Genomic DNA, 17,535 nt, shown 5'->3' on the forward strand with positions numbered 1-17,535 from the left:
CTTTTCTTGTCCAGCATAGGTGTGGTGATTGGTCGATGTGGCCGCGGGCGTACTGGGCATTTAGGGAGTTGCAATCATCCGGTTACCTGTAAAGAGATCTTAAAGCTGATTATCTTGCAAGCAGGGATAAGGGACGCAGATGTTTATCACCAGTGGGATCGTAGTGTCCTAGTGCCTGAATCTGACTGTTTTCGCTGGTTACCGATTTCTGGTACAATGTCCTCGCTAACCTCTTGAAATGACTTTTTATTGATGACATTCCCGTCTGTTCATGTAAGGTTGTAATTGGTGTTACCCTCGGCAATTTTGTTATTATCCTGAGGACTTTATTTTGAAATGTCTGTAATTTATTTATGTGAGTGTTGGCAGCATAGCCCCACGCGGGGGAGGCATATGACAATATGGAACGGAGGAGTGATTTATAAATTACCAACGCTAAATTAATGTCAATTGTGGAGGATTTATTTAATATAGGATACAGTTGTCTGAGTCTGTAATTAGCTTTGCGCAAAATACAGGATATGTGGGTACGGTAGGTTAATTTTGAGTCAAGTGTAACACCAAGATACTTCGTTTCCTTAGTCCAAGATATGGTTTTGTTAAAAATCTTTACTTGATGCTTACTGCAGCCCTGATGTCGCAGTCGTTTAGAAAAGAGTGTAATTGTGCACTTTTTGCATTAATATGTATTCTCCACTTCCGGAACCATGGTTCTAAGAGGTGTAGGCAGAATGCAGAGACTTTATATATAAGAATTCAGTCCGTACCTCACAGGAAACACATTACGTCTCCGCTACAGAGCCCAACCGGTTAATGCTGTTTAGGGAAACAGTCGCTGTTTATTGTGAAAACCATACGGAACACACAGATACACTGTGTGGACAAAATGCAGTTTTTCATTGTTATAGAATTTTGTACATACGTTCTCACAGCGGTGGTTGTGAAGAGATCTATCTTCTGGGGTATACGGTTTTCTTTGTACTTTCAAGAGTGAATGGTTCTCGGAGGCATTCCACCTGAAAAGACCTGGTACAGTTGTCTCAGTCAAGTGCGCGACCTACTTACAGGTACTCCGTCCACAGGTTCCTAACGCAACCTCAGTGTCTGTCCGCTCTGGCGCGTGACTTTAGACCAAGGATGTGTAAAAGCTGGTTCATGAGCCTTACCTGCCGACCGGCTAACTACACCGTACTAAATTTGCAACAGAACATATTGGGTTGGATTTAAGGTTATTACAGTTGTCACTACGAAAGAGTACCGTCCTCTGGGATGTTTCTCTGCTTGCTTAGCATGCTCTTCGACCGTGAAGATGGAGGCGATAGGTCCCTACGAAATTTCGGTGACTTCTAAAGAACTACACAGGGTTACAATTCAGGAGACTGTGTTCTTCAGATTGAAGTTTGCTCATGCAATTAAAAAAACGGAAACGAGGAATACACTCGCGTACGTAGACTTTTTCAACATCTGCACATCGCTTATCTCACAGGCCTTCCCCAGCCGTCTCTTTCCTTGGGGGGGGGGGGCACACGGTAGCGTAGTTAGTTGAGGCACTATGCTACAAGCCGGAGGGTCGCGGGTTCGATTCCCGAAGAGGTCATCGGATTTTTTCAATTGACCCAATCCTTCCAGCCGCACTATGGCCCTGAGGTCAACTCAGCCTCTAACAGAAAAGAGTACCAGGAATCTTCCTGGAGGTAAAGGGCGACCGGCGCGTAAGGCTGACAAGCTCACCGCCATCTGTGAGCCGATTGTCTAGAAAATGTGAGAGCCTCGACGTCTCACAACCCTATGGGCCTCCACGGCCTGTTACAGGGATAGCTTTACTTTTATGTCCACAGGGAAGACCAAGGCATAAATGACATATTATCATCGAATTAAGTAGGAAGCTAGGGGTCAGACTCTTAATTCGTTTGGGTCAGGGTAGGGGCAAGTAGAGGGCTCTTGTGAACACGGTAATGAACTTAGAAGGTAAACCTGTCCCTATGTAACAGTTAAGGTTTTCACGGCGGTAAATCTGAAGAATTCCGTCTCTTGGGATGTGCCGCCGTTTACAGCTTGTGTGACACGACGTTTCGGAGGATCGTGTCGCCGACATCTTCAGGGTAGAAGCAGCGTGAGCAGGTGGCTGCAGCCTGCACGCCACCCCTCCAGCAGGCAACCTCCGGGAGACCTGTCCCCTGTGCCTAACGAAATCTCCGGAATCCAGATTTTGTTTGCCATCGCATGCTGAAAATAGAATCTAGTAACTTTCTAACGACAACGTAACGACCTACGTCACTATCTAATGATGACGCGCCCTCAGAGATGTCATTTTGACAGAATGTACTATGTAAGTGTTTCATGACGTTAACGTTATTGTTCGTTGAAATTCAACGTGTTACAGAAGGAGTCCCCGTCGGATGTTCAGGTCCACCTGGCGGCGCTGCAGGGCGATGTGGGTCTGTTGCGTCGCGTCCTGGACAGCGGCAAGGTCCACGTGGACAGTAAGGACAAGGTACGTACTGTCCTCCAACGAACAGAAGGTGAGGCATCTGGTCAATCTTGAATGTTCTACTGCTTATGAAAGAACACACCGAGCTCCACTGTAGTAAATGAAAGGGTTGTAAGTCGTCAGAAGGTGGAGCCAATGTTTTCAGCTTGCACGGTACACGCCTGCGGGCCTTGGTAATTGCCTCGCCTCCTGGCCGTAGCAGAACAATAGGCAGAACTGTGACAGGCGCAACGCAAGGTTTAGGCAAATATTCAGACTCTCCGTGTTCCCATGACCACAGATGTGCAAATGGAAGCTCCATAGCTCAGTCAGTATAGTGACTAGGCTGCGGGCTGAATAGACAAGGAATCTGGGTTCGATGACAGCATCCAACACGGGTCTGGATACCGGGGGCACTTATCCTAGGATAAAGCGACCGGGGCGTGAAGCTGAAGCCGCCAGTCGCTCAAATACTCGAGAATTTCCAAACATTTCATGGAACCCCAAAGGTTCATTACCGTGTCCACAAGAGCCCTCTGCTGGTCACTATCCTGAGCAAGATCAATCCAATATCACCCTAGCCTCTCTCCCTAAGATCCCTTGTAATATTATCCTCGCACCTACGTCTAGGTCTTCATAGTGGTCACTTTCCTTCTGGCTTTCCCACCAAAATCCTGCATGCGTTCCTCTTCTGAAGCTGACCATGCATTTCCATTCAGTACGGAAGTTTAGAATGCGTGGAGCTATTCTTCTGTTTCCATATACATCTTCATGGCATTTTCTGTAAAAGAAAGTAAAAGGTAAAGCTGTTCCTGTAACAGGCCGTGGAGGCCCATAGGGTTGTGAGACGTCGAGGCTCCCACATTTTCTCTAGACAATCGGCTCATAGAAGGCGGTGAGGTTGACATCCTTACGCGCCGACCGCCCTTTACCCCACAGGAAGATTCCTGGTACTCATTTCTGTTAGAGGCTGAGTCGAACCCAGGGCCATAGTGTGGCTGGGAAGATTAGGTCAATTTAAAAATCCAATCCCCTCATCGGAAATAGAACCCGCGACCTTCCGGCTTCTAGCATAGTGTGCCTCGACTACGCTGCCGCGTGCTCCCATGGAATTTTCTGTGCATGGCATAAATGGAGGTAGCTGAAGATGATCTTGTCGTGTTTGCATCGCATGGCAGCTTGCAGTTCGAGATTGGAGTAAAGTTGCCAATGGAAAGGGACTCTGACATTAAGGGCCACGCTTCTGAAATATAATGCGTTGAGAAAGGGATATTCAGCGAGAAAGGTTGGCAGCTCTGCACTAGCAGCAGAAGGCAGAAGTTGTAGCAGAGAAGTGCATGACATTTCTAGCAAACGTTGACATTTAAATCAGAGATCGCCAGCATTTGTGTCTGAAGTCGGGTCGCTCCGGTTGTTTGACGGGCAGGCCCGGCTAAGGAACCGATAACTTCCCGATGAACGAATATTCTAACCGCAGCAGTGATAAAGTTCGGCGCCGCTAACACAAAATCACACCAGCGTATTGTGACCCTCAGCAAAATCATCTCGGTTCTCATGCCTATAAACTGATCTTGCTTCCACGGTAATGAACGTTGCGGGTTCGTGCATATTGGACAATTCTTTGGCCAGATGAGTCCTGACCTCACTCACACCCCGTCCTTTACGATTCATTGTAATATTATTCTGCCATTTACGTCTAGGTCTCCAAAATCGTCTCTTCCCTTCACTTTTATAATCTGAAGCTTATCTATCTCTCCTTATCTCCCCCATGCATACTACATTTTCCGCCCATCTTATCGGCGTTTATTCGATTACCCTTATAATGTCACGCGATTGACAGGCTATAGACGGGGTTTGGATTGCTAATCGGATTTATCGGACACGTTAACACACAACTCGTGACTACATTTCACAGATCACTATCAGACGGTCTTCACTGCGTTGCTTGGTAGCGGCTTCCAACAATGGACGTTCCTCTGCTCCCGAGCTCACGTCCATCTCACACCACTTCCTGCTCTTCTCACTGCCGTCTCAAGGCTGTCCCACAATCAGAGTCAGAGTCACTTTACGACGGTCGGTTTACCACCAATCAGTTCGTCTTGGCGACAAGCCTCTTGATACTCAGGGCCTGATTTTTCTTTTAACTGAACTCTTTCTATCATAGTCCATATGTAACATACACTCTGACGAGAGGTTGGGTCTGTAGTTTACAATTGCTGCTGATCCTCGCCAGCGCAGTCATTCTTAGGTCCGAGTCCCGCGGGACTCATTACCACATTTTATTGTCTCGGATTCGAGCACCAGCCATTTTCATAGTCAAAGTCAAAGTCACTTTGCGACTGACGGTCAGTCAGTAAGTCTTGTTGTCGAGCACCCAGACATTTGTTACTGTTTCACAGTTAAGGTCTTGGTTTTTGTGGGCGCCCTCTCTGACGAGAGGACGGGTTTGTCTTCTGTATATGCTGCTGACACTTGCCAACGCAGTCTTTCTCGGGTCCGAGCCCCTTGGGGCTCCCTTCTAAATCCCTTTCCAGTTGATCATTAGCCGGACACTACGCAGCCTGAGCTACCGGCTGTGTGACTAAATAAAACAAACACTATCATGTAGACCGTAACGAAACTGTTCCCACTTCTTTCCCATTCATTTGTTATTGGCCTCAGCGCCGTGAAGCCTTCATCTTGGTCACATGTCTGCCCCGTCGGCGTCTTTACCCAGGCCTTTAGTGTCTTCTGGGATGTGATGCCGTGTAGTTTGGTAGACAGAAGACGAAGGCAACATGTTCCTCTGAGGCATGTATACCAGTTACCAAACTACATGGCGTCAGGCCCAGAACACAGTATGCTCTTAGGCATCGCAATCAGAAATTCAGACTTCTGTCAATGACGTGTCAATGCCTTAACTTCACCATTGTCAACTAAATCATGTCTTCGTTACGTCCCTGAGCTTGAAAGAAATATGATGTATGTGTGTGGAGTGCATTCATCTGGCTCAAGTAGGGTTCGGTGTTGGGCTCTTGCTAACGCGGTAATGAACTTTCGAGTTCCATAAAAGGTGGGAAATTTCTTGACCATCTGAGTAACTGCCAGCTTCTAGTGCCGTTAATCTCGGTTTTCTAGACCTGAGCCGCTATTTCCTTGAAATTGCTCCTCAGTTATCCTCGAGGCTGAGTGGACTCCGTTCCAGACGTACCACTTTTCAGAAAATCTGGTAGCGCCGGGAATCGAACCCGAGACCGCCGGATCTGTAGCCAAGAACTCTGACCACTAGACCACAGAGGCGCATAAAAATCACTTTTGTGTAAAAGTCTCGAAAATAACAACACTTGGCAGAACAAAGCTTATTGAACGTGAAATCGGTTTCATTTTTTCTCTGCAGCGTTTCTTCGACCCCGATGAACATTCAGAGAGTCACGAGATGCGCGTGGGTCTCCGTGTAAAGTGTTCCTTAATGGCGTCAGATTTTGACGAAAAGTCCAGCGAAACTTCCATACAGCGGGTCTCTAGCTGTTACAGTCGGACGGACAGACAGCGAAGCCAATTGGGTGCAGCTTTGCAGCGGGCTCGCCGACCGACCGACCGACTGACCGCCAAAACCACCGAACCGCAAAACTTTCCGCTTCATAACGACGGACTCTGTCAATAAAGGAAGAATTTTTCTGCAAGAATGTGATTCCTACGCGGACTGTGTACCCACCGTACTTACTAATTCACTTCCATGTGGCCCGCTACAGGGAAGCTACGGACGTTACCATGGTAACGGAGAGAATTGTTGCACGTCTTGGTGACATGGCCTGTGGCAAGGAGAGGCACTGCCGCTTCCTGCACGAAATTCCAAAACGTTAACCCTCAACAGCACAGCGGTTACTGTACGTACAACCGGCTGTGACCAGAGAGTTTTTCCAACTGAACTCTTGCGGTAAGGACTATTACCGCAAGAGTTCAGTTGGAAAAAATCTCTGATCGTGGGTCTCAAGGGACTGACGCCAAGACGAGCTGACTGGCGGTAAACCGTCAGTCGTAAAGTAACTCTGACTCTACATTCTGCCCGCACTGTGTATTTATGTATTCCATATGGTTCTCTCAATAAACAGCGACTGTTTCCCCAAACAGCATTAACCGGTTGGGCTCTGTAGCGGAGACGTAAAGTGTTTCCTGTGAGGTACGGACTGAATTTTTAAATTTAATCGTTTACATATATTATTACATTTAGAAGCGCTAAGGCTTCAAAGTGTTACTATGGGCTTAGTAAGCTAATACAAAGCCCTTTCGCCGTACTTTTTCCGTTTCTCCGTGCTTGGTGTGGTTGACCGCCGGCCACCGTCTTAACTAAATGTGAGCGTGACAAGGCAGATCTCGCTGTAGCCTGCTGCACCTGGACTTGTTTACACTCCAGAAAGAGCCAAGTGTTGCTATGTCGCTCGGACCCGCTGCACTTGCCAACAGAAGCTGTAGGTAACGGCTTGCTCGAGCTTTCGTGCGGAATTATGGCAATCGCGACTTCTCACACCGTGGCACTGATGCTGCATTACGCCCATTTCAAGAGGTCATTCCCCTCACGGATTTGATTAATTTCTGCGAGCTCCAAAAAGCAGTCATAATTCAGACACATTAAAATCGACAATTAAAAGCAATTGTCTGCCTACTAAAAGGGCGTATTGTTGTTGTTATATTGTGTGGTTGGGGGGGGGAAGTGGGCATTCGTGTTCCCACCTGGCACACACCTTCTGTTCCATTGCTCCTCTAGTCACTGGCCTTCACCTGCTGATGCAGTTTGTAAGTCGATATATATATTCATAAACTGGTGCTTAAATTTATGTAACCTTAATTTAAATTAGTTGTTCTATTTTCGTATTCGTGCTTACTGTGTAGTTGGCCTCTGGGCTGTTGATCAGCACGTAATTAAATAAAGAATGGGATCATTGTTAATAATCAATTCTCTTGTCGCAAAACACGAAGGTTCAACACCGCCATTGGACACGATCCGGAGCCAGTTCCATCCACTTCCCATCGTCACAGCCCCTGCTCCGTCTCCTTTTAGGTTTACCAGGTGGTTGTTTTCCCACAGACGTCTGTAGGCAGTGATGATGATGATGATGATGATGATGATACAGTAACTCAGCGCTAGTGTCTGTACCGGTAAACATTAAACATTAGCCCAGCCATCTCGATTGTAGACAGAGGAGGAAAGAAAACGGGGACTGCGGATATCAGCGCACGTTTCTAACACAGAAGCGCCTTGCCCGATGCTTCCCGCCCTGCTAACGTCAGCTGATTGCCAGTATAACCACAATTTGCTAACGTAATTGGTTGAGGCACAAGCCGGACGGTTGTGGGTTCGATTCCCGATGAATTCACTGGATTCTTCAACTGACCTAATCCTTCCAGCCGCACTATGGCCCTAGGGTCAACTCAGCCTCTAACAGAAATGAGTACCAGGAATCTTCTTGGGGGTAAAGGGCGGCCGGCTCGTAAGGCTGAAAACTTTGCCGCCGTCTGTGAGCTGATTGTCTAGAGAAAATGTGGGAGCCTCGACGTCTCACAAGCCTATGGGCCTCCACGGCCTGTTACAGGAATAGCTGTACCTTTTTATTGCCATAATTTGCATCACTGTGCACACTACAACCTCACAATTGCTCTCAGGGAGTTTCGTACTTCCTAAAATGGCCGGTGCTCTGGAAATGTTGCAGCCCCGCATGTAAACATTCGTCTCCATCTCATATACATATCCGTAATTCGCTACTTGGGCATAGGGGTGTCAGGGAACCAGCTGATAGAACAAAACGCATTCTCACAGACCCCACACTTAAGTGTAGGGCACACCTGTGGAGACGTGTGGTGCCACGCAACACGGAGAATCGGAAAAGCGCCTTATCTCATTTTCTCCAAAAAACTGGAGATACGACACTCCAGCACTCGGGCTATGTTCCCTGTGGCTGCAGAAACCGGAGGGTGTCTCCATCCCTCTTCACTCCTACAGATCCTGAACAGGACTTGGTTTCAAAGCGACACACCTGGAACATGCCCTACACATGTCATTCAACAATACGGTCTTTACCGTGAGACGCCGTATAATCTGGTAGATTTCTACCAACGTTTCAGAGGAATCTACTGCTTCCATCTTCACTATAAAACAGATGGAAGTTATATATCTTCCGAAGTAGGCAGGCGTTGCAGCCGAGAGGACATAAGCCTTCATATGCATTGCCGTGGGGACCTCAGATCTGACAGACGTTTCTCTATTCTTGGCTTACTTAACGATACTGCCAATGCATCAGAATAAACTCCGTCTGCTATGAGAATGATGGTGCGTCATCGTCAGTTGGTGACGTAACTGTTATGTCATCCTTAGAAAATTACTAGATTCGACTTTCAACGTATTTCCGGTACTCAGACGCCAGCGCGAAATTCAAACATACTTACACAGGGACTTTTCTTCTGTGAGGTTGCCTACACAAGGTGTGATGTACCCTGGTTCGTAGGGTAGATGGGCTGTATATGTCGAAGAACGGTGGGGTTACCGAATAATCAATTAGGAAAGGGTGTGAAAGCAAGTGTTTTGAGTCCTCATTTGAGTTTATATCTCGGCATTTTGCAGGAGGGACTGATAACAACGAACCTTTAGTCAGGTTAGCCAATGTCTGCATCGAGATTTCAACCTGCGATATACAAAATCCGAAGCAGGAGTGTAAATCGTCCTGAAGATGACTGTTTTTTCTGTTGTGATGCCACATAAACTGATAGATCACTACTAGCATCTTGGAGCTACCTTTTATCTCTGTTGTCATTGCAGAAAAGTACACGTAATTTTACTCAGAAAATTAACTTTGCTCTGCCACCCTAAGATGTAGGCCCCATGTTCATTCGAGAAATTTATACCAGTCTACCAAACTTCACGGCGTCACATCCCCGAAGACACTGCCATGAGAACCTCATCTCTAATGACATGTGCTATTCTCCCACAGGATGGCACCACGCCGCTCATCCTTGCAGCTGCCAGTGGCCATGTGGACTGCGTCAAGGAGCTGCTGGAGCAGGGGGCCGACTCCAGGGCCAGGAGGGTGGTGAGTACCAGAGTTGATCCTGACTCTGTCTTCAGCCATCACAAGCTTCAACACCATGATTTTGGGTTGAGGCCCTGCATCTGGCTGTTATGGTCACGGTAATGAACCTTCGGGTTCAATAAAAGGCAGGGGAATCCCTTGACTGAGTGACTACCAGCTTCTCAAGATGCCCTCCACTTCATGGTGGGCTCTTGTGAGCATGGTAATGAACCATGAGGTTGTGCGAAAGGCGTGGGATGTCTTTATTAGTTAAGCGACCATCAGCTTCTCAGAAGTGTTCCCCTCCATGAATCCAAAAGTAAAACATCTGCAAGAATTACAAACTGAGTAAATATGACTTGATATTTCTGAATGCAAATGTCTGTGGTGTGAGACCGACGTCTGCAGTTATTTGTTTCACTTACCCAGACAGGCACGACGGCCCTGTTCTTTGCTGCCCAGGGCGGATTCCTGGACATTGCTCAAATATTGCTGGACAGAGGTGCTCCCGTCAATTCAGCAAGTGTGGTAAGTATGGACGGGTAGGCGGCTTTCTGTACGAGTAAATAGTAGATCTTGAACTCTCAGTACAATACAGAAAAACGTCTAAATAATTTCCATGATTATCATCATGTCAAAACTTTTTATTGAGGCCAGATCTCTGTTCAGTGCTGCGCTCACTTCCACTCTCAGGGTGGTCACTTGACAGCAGTCATATCACTTTCCAAGTTCATTTGAACACTATTTAACTTTGCAATTGAGACATGGTCATTAAATAAAGAAAGGCTCAGCTCACTGTCACTGTCCTACAAGTAGATACTTTTCTAGGGTCTTCCTGCCAAAACAGTGTGTGCAACATTTTTGGTTAGCCCAGTCATTTCCATAGTTACCCAGACTTAACTAATCAAATGGGCTGGCTGAAGATGTAAACACTCTCGACTCATATTTCAGAGATGCTTGGTTCAAAGCTTGGTTTGAACACTGGCTATGAGGACTGAGGTTTTCTTTTTGTTTTCCACAGTACTTCCAAGAAAATGCCAGGATAGTACATTTATTATGTCACAAACATTTCCTTCCAAATCCTTTCTAATTCATCCATCACAGTACTATTTGACACCTGACTAGACTGATCTAGATAGGTTACAAAAACGAGACTAGGGAAATCAGAATTGTGAATTCTTTCAGTTCTCTGCTTATTTAATTTCTCATAGGTCCAAAATATTTTCCTCAAGTTTGTTTCCAAATATCTTTACGAGGTTCCCATACCAGTGACTTTAAAGATTACAGTCTGTGCGTCATAGATCAGTGTTTCAAAGGAACCTGCTGCCTCCATCTTCAGGACAGGAAAGTAAGCCCTGAACAAGGAGAGGCAGGATGAGACCAGGGACTGACCTCAGACCTCTCAGCTTGTCGGTAGCAACGTAACAAACCATATGACTTCACATCCCAAACACCGGTAATGACTATACTTGTCTGCACAGGACGGTGGTACACCACTGTTCGTGGCCTGCCAGTGCGGTCACATGGATGTGGTCAAGGAGCTTGTAGCTCGGGGAGCCAAAGTCAACAGTCACATGAAGGTATGTGTTCCTAACCCTTTCACCGTTATTCAGTGTTGCAAGTTATCAGACATTCACCTGATGCCAGAACTGGCAACACTGTCCCTCCCCATACTGTACGTTACGGATAAAACAGTGTACTCATTCATGTGAAGAAGCGTGTCTAATTGTTTGTCCTTCTGCCCTTAAAACAGAAAATCAATTATAAGACACACAGTGTGAGGGTACCATAAATAGAAGATGTATTTGGTGGGTGTGTGATTATATCAACAACTGAGGTTATTTGCCCCTATAACAGCCAGAAATATAACCAGGTTTTGAAAACTGCCTGCTTGGCTTACTCCAAAGTGCAGTAACCCCACGGCATCAAGGTGCTTTTGACCATTTTGCACTAAGGAAGCAACGTGACTGAAAAACCCACAGCACCAATCATTTAAATGATACATACAGTAAACAGAAGCTTCTTATGAAGCACACAGTTAATTTTAAACTCTTCATAAAAAGTAAATTTTCAAAAATGTACATACTTGGACCAGCTTAAATAGTAACTAGCAGCCAGTCAATTTTCAGTTTTATAATTCTGTAGAAAATTGCATTTAAGTCAGTTGCTGAAATACAAGCAGCCAGCCGTTAGAGGAAGTTCTACAGGACATCTGCCTCCACAACAGCGTACAGCTCGATGAATAAATTTCATCTTCTTTAAAGGGGAAACAAACGATTCTAATAAATTTTAATGTTAATTTGAGTTTGAGCCTGAATATTTTGTGTCACTCACCAATTTCAAGTGAAATGAACAAAACATGATATACGACAGGCAGTCAGGCAGCCAGCAAGATATGATGTGGCAGATCTGACCCGCGTCTGTGTGACGCATGACGTTATATTAACCAACAGCTGCACACATGCCAGTGGCCAAGCCGAATCTTTGTTGAAGAACTGAATTGAATATTTTTGTATTGTTCAAGGAAACCACATACGTAGTTACCAAAAGAAAATATCTGCGCATAATACTATATTAAAATCACCCAACTTTATGGTGTTGTACAGTTCATAATCAGAATATTATGTCTGCTGACAGGACCGTGCCACACCACTATTCATTGCAGCTCAAAATGGCCACTTCAAGATACTTTTGTTCCTGCTGGCACAAGGAGCCATTCCTGACTCGAGACGCACAGATGGAGCCACTCCGCTGTGGATTGCAGCACAGATGGGACATGATCACGTGGTGAAGCAGCTGCTCAAGGCCGGTGCCAATGTTGACGCTACTCGCCATGTAAGTTTCATGTGGATTCAGAGTTTTCATGCTAGTGAGAGTCTTTGGGTTATGACACTGTGTAGCCTGATATGGAGGTACCGGTTTTCTGGAGGAACCTGCTGGTTCCATCTTCATGTAGAACCCTGAAGATGGAGCCAGCAGATTCTTCAGAAATGTTGATAACCAACCTGAAGACCACAGCGTAAACATAACTGCAGTGTCTGTCATTAAATGCTGACTACCGTAAGTTAAGCACCACTGTTTACAATCAAGACATTTTGTAAGCAGGTGTAATACTGTTTAAGAGTTGTAAAATCATGAATCAATCCATTAAACTGTTTCACTCCCAGCACATCATAGCAGTACCCTAGTAGCTGGCAACAGAATGAATACCAAATGGCCTACCTGTGTTCAAGAACGTACATACACCATCTAACAACAGAGGAAGAAATCACTAACTCGGTTTTAGCACTTTTTCCATCATCCAGAATTCTAGGTAATAGAAGACACGATATTTCGGAAACTGGATCTTTTCCGTCTTCAGGTCTTCCTCATAGATCCAGTTTCCGAAATGTCGTGTCTTCTATTACCAAGAATTCTGGAAGATGGAAACAGTCCAAAAACCCAGTAATTCTGTGTGTCATCCACCATCATGAGAACCCTTTAGAATCTACCAAGAAATCACTTGCTCAAAGTGTTAAAAAGCAGTATTGAAATTTTGTTACCTGAATATCAGAGTGTACCATGTCCATCAACGCCAATTTCTGGGAAACTGGGCTCAAAATCTGAAAATCAACTGCAGTTTAAATGTGACTTAGAACAAAAGACATTCTGAAATCTCACACGTGCAAGTAAGGAAAACCTAAAGAAGTGTGTGGAAAACTGTATTCATTACCTCATTTTCACCCAGAAGTGATGGTAGAACACTTCAGTACTCAGACAACAATTTATTATAGCAGTTTAATGAATACATTTTTATTTTACTCACTGTGAATGGTAAATGCAGTCAGGCAACAAAAGAGCAGATATCATCACTTTTACATTGCATGTGCTGTTATGTTTCCTTAGCAACCAAGTAGAGGCAGAGAGAGACCAAAGAAGCTTGACTAAACAGTTTTACTTAAATGTGGTTCAACTAGGCAATGACTTTTCAAGCCACTGCTGTCCTCTTCCTGTGCAGTGCTACAGCTCTTCTTGCCCTTACCTTACATTATGAGGTCTCTAGTTTCTAAAGAACACACACATTTTTAACTGAAGACTATCCTGTATCAGGAACACATGTCTGGTTCACAGGATGGAGCCACGCCACTGTTCAAAGCCTCCCACAAAGGACATTGCAGTGTCATAGAAGAGTTACTGAAGTACAAGCCATCACTGGGACTCCTTCCTGTAAGCAACACATTAGACACTCATGAATCATTGAGATCCTGGCCTGAGGAACCATCAGAACTTGCCTCAACATCGCTAATATTGCGTGCACACGTGCCTCAGTCAGGACAGTCAGTCTCTGGACTGAATTTTGAAAGCAGGACCTCCTGATACAAAGCAGGAGTGCCAAAAACATTATTATTTTAGGTTGTTATTTAATGAAGTGAATAGTGAGGAGCTTCATAACCTGTAGTCTTCTCAAAGTATAATTAGAATGATCAAGTCAAGGAGCATAAGGTGGGCGGGGCATGTAGCACGAATGAGGGAGAAGAGGAATGCATATAGGGTATTGGTGGGAAAGCCAGAAGGAAAGAGACCACTAGGAAGACCAAGGCATAGGTGGGTGGACAATATTAAAATGGATCTTAGAGAAATAGGATGGGATGGTATGGATTGGGTTGCTCTGGCTCAGGATAGGGACTAGTGGAGGGCTCTTGTGAACATGGTAATGAACCTTCAGGTTCCATAAAATGCTGGGAAGTTCTTGAGTAGCTGCAGATTTGGCTTCTCCTCAAGAAGGGCTCAGCTCTGTGAGTAAGTAAGTGCATATCAATACTATACAGCTTTGGATGCTTAACAAATACAGAACAGTTGGTGGAATGAGAATTGGCAGGAGAAACTGAAGTGCTGAGAGAAAACTCACTCCAATGTCACTTTGCCCAACGCACATCTCACGTGACCTGGGATTGAATCCAGGTGGGAAGCCAGCACCTAACTGTCTGAGCTACTGCATGGCCTACAACGTCCAGCCCAGGAAGAGTAAATATAAGCTGCATGTCCTGTTCATTCTGTTTCAGAATGGGGAAAGTGCCCTGCATGCAGCAGCCCTGTTTGGCCATGTTTCAGTCGTGAAACAGCTGATATCAGCTGGAGCAGACATGACACTAAGAAACCAGGAGGGGGCCACACCTTTGCAACTTGCCCAAGACGCCAAACAGACTGCAGTTGTCGAGTACTTGTGTAGCATGCCGGTTGATCGGGTTAATGGGACGGCACATAAACCAGTGTGATCAGACCTGAGTTTGTGCTGAAGGTGGTGGGAATTCTCAACTTGTCAGAGATGCCAGTATGACATCAGTCACAGATAAAACCCAGCTGACAGCATTGTTGTACACTCAGTGATGATTGATGATGATGTACTTCATATGGGAAGAAAGAATGTAAAACTTGCAAAGAGTAGCACATACATCAGGGCACCAGTTGACTGCTACAGCATGAGAAGTAACTTCTGTTGGGTCTGAGGTTCTCACAGTGCTATGAAGAGTGTGGGTTTCCAGGTTGTAATACAAGTACTATGTGGTTCGGAAAGAACGTGGCGTTTAGCAGAACATATTTCCTCCATCTTCAGGGTCAAAGAGAAGCCTGCTGATTCTGCTGGTAACTTGCGTGGCTTCTCTTTGACCTTGAAAATGGAAGTGATATATTCCTCTGAAACGGTGGGCTGTCTTCAAACCGCATGGTGTTACAAACCATAAGACTGGATGGACTCTTCAGAAGTAAATTTTGCTTTCCAAGTGATGTGATGGGTAAATACTGCTTTTATATATATATATATATATATATATAATTCATATTATACCAGTATTGTGTACAACACTGAACACTGTGTGGTCAAGCACATAGAACTGCAGCCTCCCTGAGGTTTCTCATGCTTTTCCTCACTTCCTTCACTGTCCCTTCCAATTCATTATTCACCAGTCATCCTACCATTCAATGCTACTGACAGCAGCGTCAAATAAATCAGAAACAAACAAAATAAGACACATACATTTCAGGAGTTGGTACCGCTGTCATCTTCAGGCACTTGGTTGTCATCGTACTAACATTTCTGTTTCAAGTCTTGTATTTTATGACTATGGGGTACATGGTAGCGCAGTTTGTTGAGGAACTATGGTACAAGCCGGAAGGTCGCGGGTTCGATTCCTGATGAGGTCATTGGATTTTTCAATTGACATCATCCTTTCTGGTGCACTATGGCCCTGGGGTCAACTCAGCCTCTAACAGAAATGAGTACAAGGAACCTTCGAGGGGGTAAAGGGCGGCTGGCGCGTAAGGCTGACAATCTCACCGCCATCTGTGAGCAAGTTTTCTATAAAATGTGGGAGCCTCGTCTCACAACCCTATGGGCCTCCAGGGTCTGTTACAGGGATAGCTTTTAATTTTATTACTATTGGTGTCGGTCACGATCAGACCCATGATCTTCTAAATACTAGGCCAGCAAAGTAACCATTATACTAGCAAGGCAACCGAAGAATGCCGGTTGTAATGTCTGAAAATGTCAGTTCTGCAGAGTTCTGTATAACACTTTATACTACTGAAGTGCCTGGACCTTTAAGTATCCCAAACAGCACAACATTTTGGAAACTGGATCTGTGGGCAGAGTCCAAAAACGCAGTAATCCTGATCTGTACTCATGTTATTCATGTGGTTACTTACTGTCTTGATGCGGAATGAGTCATATGGGCCTCAGTCACTGAGTGACAATCTTCAAATTATCTGACAACCAGTAGCCAGAAGACAGAAGCAGAGGCAAATTAAAGAAAGTGCCTATCAACTTACTGTGCTCTTCTGGATTATGCTACCATGGATACAAACTTTTTAGGGGAGCAGTGATACCCACTTTGCAGACTACACATTGTCATAACCCACAAAACCCCAATATGAATCCTCACTGCCCTGAAAAGCTCAAGTCTCATATACATGTGAAATAGTGGTCAGTGTCTAAGATGATATTGGTGCAATAAATCAGCCATTCTCACACGTCTTTACAGAATCGTGATTCATAAATGTCTTGACACATTCTATGTCCTGTAAATTGTCTCATTCTTTTGGCAGGTACATCTTCTAACAGCCCACTTTCTCATTAATGGTATGGAAATGTTCAGTTGTACAGCATTCAAAACAGCACAAATATAGATGGTGATGTGTACTTAGTATATTGGCATTATCAGTTTGGAAATGCACAGAAATGTGAGACACTGCGCAGAATCTGCACTGCACTAACACTGTCAGCCCTGAGCGGTGTGAGAGTGACGGAACAGTACACAGTCCAGCGGAAACCTACCAGAATTAAAGACAGACCCGTTGCCTGCATCTTCAGGGTAACATAAAATTTTAATCTTTCAACCTGAAGATGCGGGACTGTCACATCCCAGAAGTCAGTTGTCTTTAGGTCCAACACTGCCTGCTGCTGGCATAAAACATTGCTTATATCCTGGCAAACATAATCTACGATCATATACTGTTATTCCATGATGGTGCTTATCCATGGTACGATAAGAACAGTATGTTCCCATTCTGTTAAGAACGTGGCACCTGTGTAAACTGTGTTCTTGCCGTAGTTAAATGTGCCAATTGCCTTCATGAAAGAAAGAGGTTCTGTGACAGTCTGCGCATACTTGTGTTTCTTTGTATATACCCTTAAAATGGGAGTGCCATGACTTCTGTCACTTTGCTTTACGTTTTCAGGGTACATGGGTATATAAACACAATCATTGCCATGTTGTGGGACTGCGAGTTAAAAGAGGATCGCTCACAATAGCGCTGAGCAGGTTGGCAGTGGTAACAAGCGTCACTCATATTCAGGAGGCATCCGGTTTGAATCTCGCCCAAAGCATTGACTGTCCTGAGGGCACTTCTCTCGGATAGGGCCTCGATTAAGCTATGACCAGTACCTTCCATATCCCACCCCATTCATGAATCACTGGTAATCATACTATATAGTGTGACATACTTACAGCATCATAAAATAAAGCACCAAAGAGAAACTGTTGTGATGGA

At 45.1% G+C, this 17,535-nt stretch overlaps 2 protein-coding genes across 3 annotated transcripts in view; one reads left to right on the forward strand and one right to left on the reverse strand.

Moving 5' to 3' along the window:
• The window catches only part of LOC111872614 (ankyrin repeat domain-containing protein 29), a 20,347-nt gene extending 4,630 nt beyond the window's left edge, over window positions 1–15,717 (forward strand). Inside the window, exons 2-8 of one of the 2 annotated variants that reach the window (XM_023866688.2) lie at window positions 2,384–2,494; window positions 9,433–9,531; window positions 9,940–10,038; window positions 10,992–11,090; window positions 12,148–12,345; window positions 13,621–13,716; window positions 14,553–15,717. In XM_023866688.2, the coding sequence (XP_023722456.1) occupies window positions 2,384–2,494; window positions 9,433–9,531; window positions 9,940–10,038; window positions 10,992–11,090; window positions 12,148–12,345; window positions 13,621–13,716; window positions 14,553–14,765 (915 nt within the window). In that variant the 3' untranslated portion in view covers window positions 14,766–15,717. The remainder of the gene's footprint in view (window positions 1–2,383; window positions 2,495–9,432; window positions 9,532–9,939; window positions 10,039–10,991; window positions 11,091–12,147; window positions 12,346–13,620; window positions 13,717–14,552) is intronic. The other variant, XM_023866689.2, reaches the window with a different exon arrangement.
• Window positions 13,255–17,535, reverse strand: part of LOC111872612 (lymphokine-activated killer T-cell-originated protein kinase) — a 42,733-nt gene continuing 38,452 nt past the window's right edge. Inside the window, exon 6 of the mRNA XM_023866684.2 lies at window positions 13,255–13,714. Coding sequence (XP_023722452.1) covers window positions 13,699–13,714 — 16 coding nt within the window. The 3' untranslated portion in view covers window positions 13,255–13,698. The remainder of the gene's footprint in view (window positions 13,715–17,535) is intronic.

This window comes from Cryptotermes secundus, unplaced genomic scaffold (assembly GCF_002891405.2).
Source record: "Cryptotermes secundus unplaced genomic scaffold, Csec_1.0 scaffold1928, whole genome shotgun sequence".
Lineage (NCBI taxonomy): Eukaryota > Metazoa > Arthropoda > Insecta > Blattodea > Kalotermitidae > Cryptotermes > Cryptotermes secundus.